Here is a 14467-nt window from a genome sequence, read left to right as displayed (position 1 = left end):
AACAAGAAGTTCATTTAAACAAATACGAAAAATGCCATACATTATGATGCGACGAAGGCAAACTCTCAGTTGGGTGGGAGCATAGTCCCACCTGGAAACGAAGCGGTTACGTTGGCTTCATCACTTGCGCTTAGTTTGTGAAATAATGCCCCACTAGAAAAACTTAACAGTTTAACTCAGGAGCAATACATATTTTAAAAATGAAAATCTCCGTTCTTTGAAAGGATTTTCAGCATCAGTTCTGTTTACTTCCTTGTCTCAGCAAAGTATCGCACAGCAGAGGAGTGAAAACCAATTTTTAATTTTTTTTAGTAGAAAGTTGTTTTTGATTGACAGGTCATAGAACGCAATTCACTGAAATATATTGTTGATAAAGATCAACGATTACTGTAATACATGTAGTTTAATAAATAAAGTGAAGTCTTGAGCATTATCCTGCCAAGTTTATTGATCCATAACGACGTTACACTCGCCACTTCTTGTAAGACTGTGATGTTGAGCTGCAGTATAGAGTAACAATTTGTTACATGGTTGCACAAGATAAATTCAATTAAAAGATTGCAATTTCAATGTGGTTAAAAACAACAACTTAGAGCAGACACATGAATTCAACCGAAGGTAAATTAAAAGCATGTTGTTGGACTACAAAAGTTGACCAATGACAAAAATTACATTAATTTTGCCTACATTTCATTTTTTCTTTTTCAAATATAACTAGTATTAAAGACATTTAAAGATCTTTACCTTGCTTTGAAACAACACAGACAAAACATTCTGTTAACACCCAAAATTACTAACCCTAAAAAAACTCCAAACAGCACAACTAACATCCATGGCTTTTTCACATGGAAAAGTCTTCCATGTTCACGAGATAAACAAGAGTTCATTTCTTTATAAAAACCGGAATCTGTTAGCCATTGCCAGTGAATTAGTTTAACACCCTAATCTTTCAGAAAAGTTTATAAAGTTTTCCTGTCAGAAGAGAAAATGCAGTTTGTGAATTGGGGCTTCAAGGTGACATTTTGCATGAGGAAAGGAAAGTATTCATGAAATAAGCCAGAGACTGACTGAATCACAAACAGTGGGTGCCTATAACACAAAATTAATAATACAATAGAACACCACACAAAGCCAGGATGCAATTAACCTGCATGTGCAACAACTTAGCTTAAATTACTTTTACATGACAACCCAGGGTTTTCATTTGAGGCCGAAAGCCAGACGTTTTGGTTTCTCAGTCCATGTCCAGTACTTTGATGCCAATATTTGAGGGGTTTGTTTTATTTTTTATTATTGCTTACTTTTTAAAGAGAATTTGAGTGAACTCCAGCCTTGCCTGGGAAACTAATTCTTGAGTACCAGAAACACTGGAGACAGCGTTTCTGTTTCCTGGGGGGCTGCCCCCCAGACCCCCCTAGTTAGCTTGCACCAAAAATCTCACATCCCGTGCTTTCACAAATACATGTATGTCCGCTACTTTACAAACCTGTCAAAAACTCTCACTACCAGGAAAATATAATAAAAACCCTCAATGCTTGTGTTTCTTCTTTTAATGCGTTAATGCTTTTAAAATAGTCTTTGAACAATAATTATCCCATTGACCACTAGGAGTCAGACTTAATGGATTTTGCTCTGTCTAAAGCAACACTATTTTACTCAGCCTCTTTATCCAATCACTGTCCACTGTAATTAACCCATTGGCCCCTGGGAATGAAACTTAATAGATTTTATTGTCTAACACCATACAATTTTACTTGTCAATTGAGGTGGTTCAGGAGTCAATGGGTTAATCATGCTCAAATGTTGCTCAGATTACAACCAAAATTAAGTTTGAGTTAGTACGTAATAATGCAGCCTTATCCTTTAGACAAAAGGAGATTTACACTGATCCACTGGTATTCCAGCCATCTTAATTTATTGGTTCCCATACTAGAGAGAAACCTGCAAAGCATTGTTTGTCTGACATTTTCACTCATTCCAAGGTAATTTCTTTATAGTTGTCACTGTTTTATTATCCTAGCACTGTACACGGATGTGAGAGGTGATGAGAAATCTCCAGTTTGGACAGGGTAACATAGATTAGAGATCCTTAATTCCCAGACATGCCTGCAACTGATATCCTTACGCCCCACATTAAAAGACATTATAAATTACATATCTTTGAAACTTGGGTTGAGGTTTTTAAAGTAAAGAAATCCAGTTAATCACATCTATATATACTAATAGATGCATGCGTGCCCATTTGAGAAAGTGTCGGAATTAACCTTTAATGAACAACAATGGCAGATGGAGTGGCAAAATGATTGTGAATATTTCCCTTTACTTCCAAATCCACATTCATCTTTAGTACAAGAAGCAAAATGCATTTATACATATACACTTGTCATTTACCAAGTAAGATGCAGACCTGTTCAGAGATGGTTCTCTGACACAGAACGGCAATATAATGTCTATTGCAACATTTTTGTTCATAAGGAGAAGCTTAAATCACCCTTAACAGTCAAAATATTTTTTTACAGGCTGAAGTTATTTTGAAATACAATTTAACTTTTAAGACTTTTAAGCTGTGTACTTTGTCATTTTTTTCCTCCACTAGAAAACCACTGCACGGTGTGGTGGTTGTTACGTTCTTTGACGCAAGATTACAAAATTAAATTTAAAACTCTACTGAATACAGCTGCAGGTGTGCATTATAAAAATTCCAAAAACTAGCAGCTTCATTGTAACTTCCCTAATTTTACTTCACTTGATGTTCAAAACATACTGAGGGAAAAAATAATACTGTTGATAAAGCACCTGCACAGAGGGAGGAGTCAGTGTGATTCAGTAAAAGCAACTACTGCATTACCCCGACCTGCTGTTGGTCGTGAGCTTCCACCAACTTACTCGGCACAGACGATTTCCTATGTGGAATGTTCTCAGGTGTAGGGATAGCTTTTCCAACTCCAAGAGGCATACAAGGCATTGGCTTTCCTCTATTAATTGCGGCCGCGGGCCCTCCTTTTTTCTCGCTTTTTGCCATTGCATAATCACCAGAATCAAAGTATTTCACCTAGGTCAAAGCAACATGAAGGAGGGGTATTAAATCATTTTCAGTTCCCACCCCCATGCAGCCTGTAAAAATGGAACTTACACAATAAATGTTCAAACTCTAAAAACGAAATGTGTTTAAAGCATACCCCTCTTTGCATCCTCTTTTTCAGAATATCAGTTGCCACTGGTTTCCTTCCAGGATATTTGAGTGCGAACTTTTGGTCTTCGGTAAGCTGTCGTGACAAGTAAGAAAAAAGAAAATCAGCGTGATGAATATCATAATTCAGTTTACCACTTTTAAAACAACATTACCTCGGCAGGCTTTTCCTCCACGGTTGTTTCGTCGCTCATTTTCTGTGTGATAAGGAGACAACTTGCCAAGATGGCGGCTTTCAAAATTGTGAGCTTACGTTATAGCAATCTCACAAAGCAGTCTGGGTGTCTTCATCACCAGTCTTTGGACGTCAAACTTGTTGCGTCAGGCTGGCACGAGTGAGTGACTACCATCGGAATCCGCCATATTGTAAGAGGTGGTTCTTTATTCGGTTGAAATAAACCTTTTCAGTCAGGGAGATGGATGAAAAACCTATACGAATGGAATGCTCAAGCCTTCCGAGTGGCTGGCAGCGCGAGATCGTAATGAGAAAGTCAGGACTGTCGGCTGGAAGAAGTGACGTTTACTATTATAGGTAAAGGCTTTAGTGTTCTTTAAATTTTTTTATCTGCGAGTAATTTCTTAATTTTCTTGATAAAGTTTTGAATTGTCCTCAATTATTTAGCACCATTTTAAAGCTAAGTAATCATCTACACTTAGCCGCCGAGCCGTTTCGTAATTCAAGTACGTCGGAAAATGTGGCCCTGTATTCTTTAGTGTTTAGCCTCGCTCGGAGGACCGTCTGAGATAAGATCATCGGTTTTAGTTAAGTTTAATCCCTGTTTAGTTTTCCACTATTTATCGCAAAGGGGTAAAGGATTGCTGGCCAGTAAGTAAATACACGTTCCACGTTCTTGTTTTTTGCAACAGAGATGTGCAAAACATTTTGAATGAATGATAGCACTTCGTTACACGCCCGGCTTATCCAATCAAACAAAAAACAAATTGAATGCAATCAAACGATTGGTGTTCAATTGGCAGTCGAACAAAATTGAGCAACTAATTTTGCTCTGAGTTTGATTGTTGAAATGATTAAACGAAATTGAACCTAATAAAATTCAATTTTGTACTCACTACACATCCTGATGCCAGAAATTAAATAATCAGGCAGGAGTAATCATAATCAACATTCCGGTATTAAATGGAATAAGCCAAAAGACGGCCCAAAAATATGAAAACTGGGTGTGAACGTTTGGTTATACATATATTATTGAGAAAAAAAAAATGTTACTTACAATTTGTAAATACTGAAGTCATTATTGTTTATATTTTTATAATATTATGGTGGGAAAGAAATGGCTTCTACCCTGAATAAAATTGTAAAACCCAAGCGGTTGAGTTACTATTTCACTGAACATAGCATAGGCAATGGTGTACAACATGCTAATAACCATAAGAAGCAACCAAAATGCAGTTGCTATAAGTCTTTTCAAGTCCTCAAGAGTGGCTGAGAATGACTTGGTCAGAGATGTATCCAGAGTGTGTCATTGAGTCCTGGGACGCACTTGTTTTCCTTTTAGACGCATAGAATATGGAACAAAGGGTCCAATTGGATGCAGAAAAAAAATCGAATGTTTATACAAATTACAAACGCCAGGAAAAACATGCAAACGGCATATTTCACAAGGAAATTGAACATTCCCATTTCTCACAATGGAGAAATGTTTGAGTTCCTTAAATTTCAAGGTAAGCTGTTATTTTCGGATTTTTGTGGTCGAATGATTTCATTTTGTCAACCATTATGTCCAGCTTGAGGAGTTAAGTTTTGAATTCCCATGTGTTGCGTGACCTGATCTGAGCTGTTTTTCAGGCGACACTTTCAATCTGCCGCCAGTGGTAATAAAACATTTCAGTCGAAGTTCAGTTTGTTGCATGCTTTCCAAGCGAATTTCAAGCATTAGTTCACTTGTTGTGAGCGAAATGACAGAGAACCCAACGGCGAAGCATGTTAAATTTTTGTTTTGTGCGACCCTGTTGATATTTATAATTTCCGGGTGCACACTTGTCATCGTCTCGGTTCTTGTTTTGCACGTAACTGGTCTGTTTTGCAAATTATGCAACTTTTTCAGAGTTAATGTTAAAAGTAACGTGTTGAAGATGAAACTTGAAAGTATTCAATCGCTTGATTATTGACGTTGGCCGTGACAAGTCTCGGCCGCACATGCCGACGATGAAATGCATATCGATCGCTTATATTTGTTTACTCTTTTGTTCCTAAATATTATTACACCTTAAGTGTTGTTAAAATAAATGACGCTCTTTTACGGAAAATTGAGATTCAGTTCTTTTTTTTTTTATTGCTGTGGAGATCTAGATCATTTAGCAACTGGAGCCAACAGTTTGTACAGCATACGGATTTTCCTCGAGTTGTTTTAAGATGTTGTTGTTTTCTTTTTTTTAATTTAATACAGTAACAACATAATACAACACTTAACATACTTTAAAAAAGAAAAACGTTGCAAACAGATTACAATATTGCGTCACAATAATCGATAAGGGGGTACCTAATTGCTTGTGAAAAGAAGGGGGGGGGGGGGTTCAGATTGGATTAGTTAACAAAATTACACATGACAATAGCCAGAAAAACAGAGGGGAGACAAAAAAGGAGAAAACATTCAGACAGTCAGCGCGACTGAATTATTTTATGCCACTTCTTTTCGAATGCTTTTTGCCTTCCTATTGTGACTGAAATTCGTTTTTCTAACTGTAAATTACCTTTAATCTGATAAAGGTGTTCTAATATCGAAGGTTTAGTATTGTTGTACTTACAGCTAAAAATATAGTACCTACAATCTTGGACAGAATAAAATGGAACAGAAATGCCCCCTCTCCCCCAAATCAAGGATGAAGGTGCGTGAAGGCCAAAACGCGCCATTTTCCCATCACTGAGTTTGGGGGGAGGGGTGGTCTCAATGTTATTTGTCCAAGATTGCAATCTTGGACAGAATAAAATGGAACAGAAATGCCCCCTCTCCCCCAAATCAAGGATGAAGGTGCGTGAAGGCCAAAACGCGCCATTTTCCCATCACTGAGTTTGGGGGGAGGGGTGGTCTCAATGTTCCATTTAATTTGTCCAAGATTGTAGCTAGAAGTGGGCAGTAGTTAACTAAAATTTCTCCTTTTTCCTCATCAAGACCTAAACACACAGTTTTCCTTAGAACATGAGAGGTTTGGATCAGGTTAACTGAAATCAGAAAATTTTGTATGTTTTTCAAAAAAACGTTTGTAACAGGACAATCCCAGAACAAGTGAATTAGGGTTTCCTGAGCATTTTTACAGAAGCAACATAAATCTGTGTCAGAGAACGTAATTTTAAACAAGAAGGAATTTGTGGCAATTCTTCTGTGAAGAAACTTAACTGAAAGTTCCTGAGTTTTGCTCTTAATGTACATTTCCTAGGTAATGAATAGATAGATCTCCAATCAAAATTCAAAGCATCTTCAGATTCGCAGTCCCTAAGCCATTTTGCTTGGCTTTTCTCAGGGCAGGTATATTTCTTATCTCTGTTGATCTTGTATGCCTGTTGGCTCGGTTTTTTGGAAGAATTTAGCAGTGCCAATTCCTTGTTTTGGGTTTGGGTCATCTGGCAGCCTGCATTTACCAGGAAGAAGTCTAAACGACAATGTACTTCAGGCTTGTTCTGTCTCCAAGTAAATCTCTTTTCCTCTGGATTCAAATCTCTCTGTATGTCCGTTAAATCTAAATTGTCTTGAAAAGATTTCAGCACCTTTAAGGAATTAAAATGCGTAGATGGTGTTCCCCCTTTTTGTCCTTTAAAATTTCCAGAACAAGATTGAAACCACCGCCAAAAATGATTCATCACATCTGAAGGACAAAATTTCCTTATACACAGCTGCAAAAAAGGACGGATCATCTTTGTTTGGAGCATAGATGTTACAAATTGTTAAAGTCAGCTCACCGACTTCCAGATCAATAATGATACATCTTCCTTCTTTATCACAGAATTGTTTCAAGATTTTGAAAGAAAAATTGTTATTAAAAAGAATAGCGACACCTGCATTGTTACTTGCCATGCCGTCAAATAAGGCTGTGCAGCCCCATTCAGCCTCCCAATTCTTTGTACAATGAGCCTCTCGCTACAGGTAAATTGAAAATTGTTTCTTTTTAAGCCACCGGCATATTTCTCTTTATTTATCGTTGTTAGCCAAACCTCTAACGTTTAAAGAGGATATAGTTATTTTAAACATCTTGCATTAGAACAGTTTTTTGACTTCCCCAGATTCCAACCAGAGTTGTTAACCCTTCCAGGATTACTAAGAATTAAAACAAAACAAAAATCGAATTTAAGCTTACATGTACACATACAACTACAACAATTATTAAGAAGTATATACATGTATATAGATATAAAAAGCAAATACTTGGTTAAGGTCCAGTTTTAAGATGTGATCAAATGGCGCTTTGACAACCCATGAATCAACGGGCATAACAGTTTCAAATAAATTGATCATTTCAAGTACAAGTCATGTTCGTGGGAAGGGATAAGACTTTATTTTGTGCAATTTAGAAATCTGAAAGGGTACTGCAGCAGCAATTAAGAGGCAATAGATCGAATATTAATTATTGAATATTAATTAGCTGGACCCCCAAGATTTTGCAATGGACCTCTAAATTTTTCAGAAAGGGGTCCAGAGGAGCCCCAAATTTGAAAACCTGGATACATCTCTGCTTGGTGGACAGGATGAGAGTAATTTCTATGGTGAATACATTTACATTAGAGCAAGAGCTTCCAATCAACATACATGTAGATGATAAAAATAACAAGTAAACAAATCAAATGAGTGAAATTCAAACATGGCCTTTATTCTGTAAATTGCTCTTTAATTTTCTAGAATAGATAAAAGGGATTTTAAGTATCACTCTTAGAAAGGAAAATGATGTTACCCTTCTTTACGTGTACCTTCAGGGTTGTCACCAGTCAAATGGATATAAGGCTTTTGAAAACAGCATATTATTTTGAGAATCCACGAAGAACCTGGTGTTGAAAATTACATACATAAACTCTTCATGGACTGTATAAGTCAAAATTAATAAATGCTGTTGATGTTATTAAATTGGGGAGTGGCCCAAATCAGGCTATTTATGGGGCATTTCTCAAAAGTCCTGACTTTCTTTTAACTTAACCCATCGACCCCTGGGAGTGAGACTCATCAACTGGGGGCAGGCAACCAAGCGCATTTGAGGTGTCAATGGGTCTCTTTTCTCTGGCCTTGAAAACATTTTTCATAGACAAATAATTATTTTCCAGAATGAAGAAGATCTTTCTTTTGCAAATTCCTTTTTGGGCTTGAAGAGTTTTCAAGGATTTTCAGAAACAACCCCTTGGTGGCAGTACGTTTTGTGAGTTGGCAAAAGCATTTGAACCCCAAATGCAGTTTTTTTATTAGCATTTTCCATTGATAAACAAAATTATGGGCTTAGTGGTCTTTGCAGTGTATTACAGAGATCATGTAATTACATGCACTTGTAAACAGTATGCAGGATACAGTACCTTTCCACATTGCTCACTGGTCATTGTAGGGTTCATGGGTTTTCTTGTAATAATTATTATAAGTTACTCTGTCCTAAAATGCCCCTTGTTGTGCCCTCTGTTTTTTAGACTCCATGAAAGCTTCTTTTTATGCCATTAAGTGTTCGTATTTGGTGGCTCTTTGCGAGTTTTAACACATCTACATGTATTGAAATGCATGAATGCATATTTTTGTGCTATCAAGAATTTTAATATTTTTCCAATGTTCGGAACATGTAATTACTGTAAGTGCTCAACCATATTAGAGGAATTTATGCATGCAAGTTATTGCATGTACAGTATATAACCATTAAGACTATTTCATACCTCTTGCAGTTACTAACCGAGTTTGAGGTCCGGCCATAAATCAATGAGAGAAAACAAGGTTTAACAAATCCTTAAAAGCCACCTGGATTAAAAGAACTGAGATGTTAACAATCGTGGTGGCTGGAGAGTAATCTTTGAACTGGAATTCCAACAATAAATAGAGTAGACTTGTTGATAAATGGTAATCTGCTTAAAAAAAGATATTTCAAAGAAGGCTAACATAACTTATAACTTATAAGAAATTCTAAGAATATGGAGCGAAGCTTTTTTAAAGATAATACTTGTACATCTGAGGAACACTTCTCATTGCTGCCCTTATGGGATAATTTACTGATATGGATTGGCAATAGACCTGTTTTCTACAGGGACGGGCATATGAAATGGATACCACAGGTGAAACATCTATATGTTAATTCTTCTAGCTTCCTTTCATGGACTTACTTTCAAAATGAATAAACCCGCAATTTAACCCCCTCACTTTGGAATTGCATCCACGGAATGAGAATGATGATGATGGCAACCTTATTTATTCATTTCAATGAAAGGGAAGGATTTCAGAGGTTATCCCTATCGAGAGTATGCGCCCACAGCCGGGTGTAGTTGACTGAGAATCGATTTTGATGAGGGAGGAAAACCGGAGTACCGGGAGAAAAACCCTCAGAGTCAGATTGAGATCAGATTGAAATCATGGTTGAGGCCAAGGTTTAACCATAGTTAATAGATGTAGGCTGGTTATGAAACTCGGCAAGTTTCTTTGTTTCATGTTTTTGTTCCCTTTTTTAGCCTTGACCCTGCACAAAACCCGACAAAAACACGCTTTTTTCGGCAGGATAACCAATCAAAAGCTTCGACTAATTTATTCGAAATTAACTTGCGAACCATAAACAAAAGATTGTGCAGGGTCACGGTCGGTTCAACATCTAATTTCGACTGTATCGTTCCTGCTTTTGAAATTTCCAGGGTTTCACAACCAGTCCCTAGATTAACTATGGTTTAACCCAGGTCGCAGAGGTGGGAGGCGCGGTTGAGAACTGCTAAGCCATTCTGACTCGCAAATTTTTGACTTTCAAATTTTTACATCGTCGTTTGGCAGCTAATGTTTTTCCAAAAAAAGACAGGAATCGTGGATAACGAAAACGGTTCTTAATGCCAGTCTGAAGTTGAAAACTTGTAACATCTCTTTTGGAACTGTGAGAAAATCCAAGTTTTTTTGGAACAATGTCTTTGCATGGCTTCTGTCCTGTCTTTCAAATGGATACTGCGTAGGGTCTATGGCCAGATAAAAAATCTAAAAGCAAACTCTAAAGAAATTTCTGGTTTTTGTCATTTTGTGTGCCAAATATTATATACTTCTTACTAACCGAGTTCGAGGTCCGTACTTATATCCCTGTGGTAATCAGCCGCGAGGGAAATGAAACTAGTTGAAGTCAAGCGCAAGGTTCAACTGCCACAAAGATTGCCGTGTCCGGCAAAATCCGAAAGACGAAATCTTCTTGGCTGTTTTAGATGGTTGCTTGCAGGATTCAAACAATTTTACAAGTTTATGTAACAGAAACGGCATGAAAAACTTGCTAGGGAATGTTTTATCGAAATTTCAAATTTTGCGGGCCGTACAGCGGCCCTTACTGTCGAATACGGCCCGGTAATTTAACCAATCATAGCGCGAGTACTATCTGAGAGCTATAAAGTTGGTTATGTAGACAAAAAAAAAATGGTGCAACAGTAATTGCTTCCCTTCGTTACCTCAAGCAAATGCATTGCAGCCATTTCTACCGTTCGTATGATTTGTGTTGATCTTTTTCGCTTTTCAGTGTCTAAAACGTTATGCCTAATGTCCAATTTTTTTTTTTGTTTACATCCTATAATTATCATAAGTGTGGTAATTTTCTGTCCATGAACGCTTGTACCTTGTACCTTGTACCTTGAGAACCTTGATCAAGCGGGAAAAAAAAACCTAGTTGAAGGCAAGCGGAACTGTCAACTGCAACAATTGATTGGCATGCGTGAAAAAGGATGATCTATATAGCTTATAGCTCTTTGAAATAGTTGCTTGCAAGATTCAAACAGGTTTACAAGTTAATTTCACGTAAAATTTCAATTGTAGCGGGCCGTATTGTAGAATATGGCCCGGTAAATTAGCCAATCATAGCGCGTACTGCACAATGTGTAAGTGCATTATTTATTGGAAAATTTATTTTAAAAAATCTTAATCACAGCATAACTAATATTGTTTCCTCAAGGACATGATTATCAGTGGGTGGTTTCGAGATAAAAAGACAGTATAGATGGTTTTCTCAGTGAGGTCGTTAAATTCTAAAATCAAAACCGCAAGTTGTTTTGAATTTTCAATTTTCGGAGGTTGAAGATGACCTAGTAATAAATCATTTTTCAAGTTTCGAGTTCCATGACGTCTTTCGTTTCGAAAATAAAGCATTTTGAATTTCCGAATTGTCACCTTGCGTGACACCATGATACAAAATGTCTGTGCCTATGAATCTCAGCAGTCTGAGCGTTTCAAGTACATTAGGAGATGTGTTCATACACGTGTATTTTATCTCATGAGCGAAAAGTAAGCGTTTTCATAGCTAAGCGAATTCCAGATGTTCGTGTGAATTTCTGGCCGCCATACTGGTGCACAAGAATGTTGCACCAACAGTTGCGTGAAACGCGGCGACAAATAACTCAGAAGCGATGTACCACAAGGACCTGAGAATTGCTGAGGTGATTTATAAATGTGTCTCCTACAACATTCCAAGTTTTTGGCTTATTTCATGGAACGGTTTCGATTTTTTTTTCTGTTGCGTGACAGTGAGAACGATCTATTTTCGTAGTTGCGTTGTTTCTGGGTGGTACTAACTCTGACCACATACATGTATACAGTGTATACTGTACACGTATTCGTAGTAACTCTGTATAGCTTGTTTTCTGTTTGTCAGAGAAGGCTTGATAATCTCATCTTTAATCAATTATTGGCATTGTTTTTTCTTTTTAGCCCAGATGGAAAGAAAATCCGTTCAAAACCTCAACTGGAGAAACATCTTCCAGACCTTGATCTTGGCAATTTTGATTTTAGAAGTGGCACATATTGCAGACGAAGTAAGCGAAAACAAGGTGAAAAGGAACAGAGCTTTGGACGAGACTTGAATGGAGGAATTATTCCAGCCCCTGTCCGTCAACTTAATAAATCATTGTCAAAACAATCAGTTACGTATTATCCTTCCATGGGACAGGAAGCTCCAAAAGACAAGAAACGTAAGCTAGATGCTGCAAATACAAAAACTGAAAAAGAGAAGCCAAAACAGTTATTTTGGCAAAAAAGACTGCAGGGGATTCCAGTTTGCTCAGTGGATGAAACTACGATTAAGTGCTTTCGTTTACCACCTCAAATTAAGAGCGTTGGGCCGGGAATCAACCAAAAGAGCTTGATTCATTCGTTAGTAACAAATCTGTACAACAATTCTAGTGTTAAGGGTCAGGATAGATCAGCTATATCTCTCGAGAAGCACCCTGAGGTGTGGCTAAATGCCGAGCAGCCTTTGTGTACACCATTTGCAATTACCGATACGGATATCAAGAAACAAGAAGAAAAGGTAGCTACATTGAGAAGGCAGTTGTCTGAGGCTCTAGCTGAGTATGAACACTTAAAGAGAGATCCTTCCATTAAGTAGACATGCAACACCACAAACACTGATATTATACGAATCACTTGGCTGAGGACTTGTGCGCTCACTCTTGATTGATCTTCTCAACACAAAGACCAAGTCACTTCATGAATAGGGCTATTTATTCAATTGGCAAAAAGAATCTATTTTTCTGTCCACGTCTTGTTTGTTAACTGATTTTCTTAATAAATGAATGGATGTCTCAGTTACAGTTACCAACTGCTGATTTCTCGTTTATAAATATGACTTAAAATGCCCCTGTGAGCAAAAAATCAATTCTCATTTTTCTTTGGATTTCAAAACTATGTTAACTGAACACTAAGCAACCAAAGTTTTAAGCCTTGATTTCAGAAAGACACATGTTTATTTTAACTGGAACTTTCCTATTTGCTGGTCCGTCATTACTAACTTTACGATCTTGAGAGAGCTGGATCGAGGAGATAATGACGTCGAAGGCTCACTAGTTTAAGAATGCAATGCGTGTGTACGCTGCAGAATTAATATGCAGCACGGGAGTTTTGGGCTTTCAGACTTTAAAACTCGCGTTTTGCATATATAATAAGTTGCATTCACGCGCTGGAATTTTAAGCTAGTGAGCCTTTGACGTCCCTTTTCCCTGGATCCAACCCTTTGAGGTCCATTCGGTCAGTTTCGAACGTGAGGAATGACGGACCGTGAAACCCAAAACTTACACTCAAAGTAAATGGCCTTTGGATAAAATTCAAGGCTCAAAATTTTGTCAGTCAGATGTTAAGCAAACACAATTTCAAAATCTGAAGAAAAAAAGGAAGTGATTTTCTTTTTAAATCAGAGGGGCACTTTAACTTTGTTTACATTTTAAGTGCTAATACGATTTTTGGATTCCATGTTCATCATTATTAATCGCTGGTGGAACGTAAGAGTTGAAGTTTGAGAAGGACTGAACTGCAACTCCAAAGAAGCTGCTGTCACCTGCTTCCAGTGTTTGCTTCTCTAAATTCAGGGTTATCGTTTATTCCTAATTTCCTTAGAATTGACGTGTCCTGGCAGGGCTTGAAATAATTTCCCTGCCGGCGCCGGTCAAGATGTCCGATCAAATCTGTTTTTGCTCGGAAAAGATCCGATTTTGTCCGGACAAATATTCATTACGCCATAACTGTTAAAAAGTGCTTCTCACCCTTCAGCAGGATGCTTAATTATCAAGCAAGTAGATTTTGTGATCTTTTTATTGTAGAAGCAGCCTCACAATCAGTGCAGGAGGCGTGAAACGCACGGCACAGCCACAATGTTAAGTAAAATCGAAAAAAGTACTACCACTATCGCTTCTACAATTTAATTTAAAAGCGTTCTAAAGTTATGAAGCCGAAGGTGACGATTTAGCAGATTCTCACCTTAATAAAGGCCTAAGATACACGTTTGAAATTTTATTAGAGAATAGCCCGGACCTTTCTAAGCACCCATTTCAAATAGCGCTGATAAACAGTTATTAAGTCTAAGCACCCGTTTTAAAATGGTTCGCTTTTAATAACTGTGTGACTCGCATGTTCACTCGCATGGCTCGCCATGTTGGCTCGAATGACTCACAACCATGACCCGCTCGCTGGTTGGCACATTGTCCTAACTCAAGAATTATTATCATACACACCGATAGACACGCTGCGCCGAAAGACTCGCTAATTTCATGACTGATGGATGACAAAGCGGAAACTTGCAACTACCGCAAATTTACGAAAAAAGAAAAAAAGGACAAAAATATGCCACCTTGGACTGGTTTTACGCCCA

The 14467-nt window shown here is 37.6% G+C and overlaps 2 protein-coding genes across 2 annotated transcripts; one reads left to right on the top strand and one right to left on the bottom strand.

Moving 5' to 3' along the window:
- Positions 1-281: 281 nt before the first annotated feature.
- LOC137992702 (alpha-endosulfine-like) lies at positions 282-3470 on the bottom strand. The gene is made up of 4 exons (XM_068838185.1): positions 3346-3470; positions 3180-3266; positions 2887-3052; positions 282-500 (listed from the first exon to the last, which is right to left on the bottom strand). The coding sequence occupies exons 1-4, from the start codon at positions 3382-3384 to the stop codon at positions 445-447; spliced, it is 348 nt and encodes a 115-aa protein (XP_068694286.1). The 5' UTR covers positions 3385-3470; the 3' UTR covers positions 282-444.
- Positions 3471-3521: 51 nt separating this feature from the next.
- On the top strand, positions 3522-12915 carry LOC137992701 (methyl-CpG-binding domain protein 2-like). The gene is made up of 2 exons (XM_068838184.1): positions 3522-3722; positions 12037-12915. The coding sequence occupies exons 1-2, from the start codon at positions 3607-3609 to the stop codon at positions 12710-12712; spliced, it is 792 nt and encodes a 263-aa protein (XP_068694285.1). The 5' UTR covers positions 3522-3606; the 3' UTR covers positions 12713-12915.
- Positions 12916-14467: the final 1552 nt, after the last annotated feature.

This window comes from Montipora foliosa, chromosome 2 (genome assembly GCF_036669935.1).
Source record: "Montipora foliosa isolate CH-2021 chromosome 2, ASM3666993v2, whole genome shotgun sequence".
NCBI lineage: Eukaryota > Metazoa > Cnidaria > Anthozoa > Scleractinia > Acroporidae > Montipora > Montipora foliosa.
The sequence above is the reverse complement of the archived record's forward strand: the minus strand, read 5'-3'. Positions and strand labels throughout refer to the sequence as shown.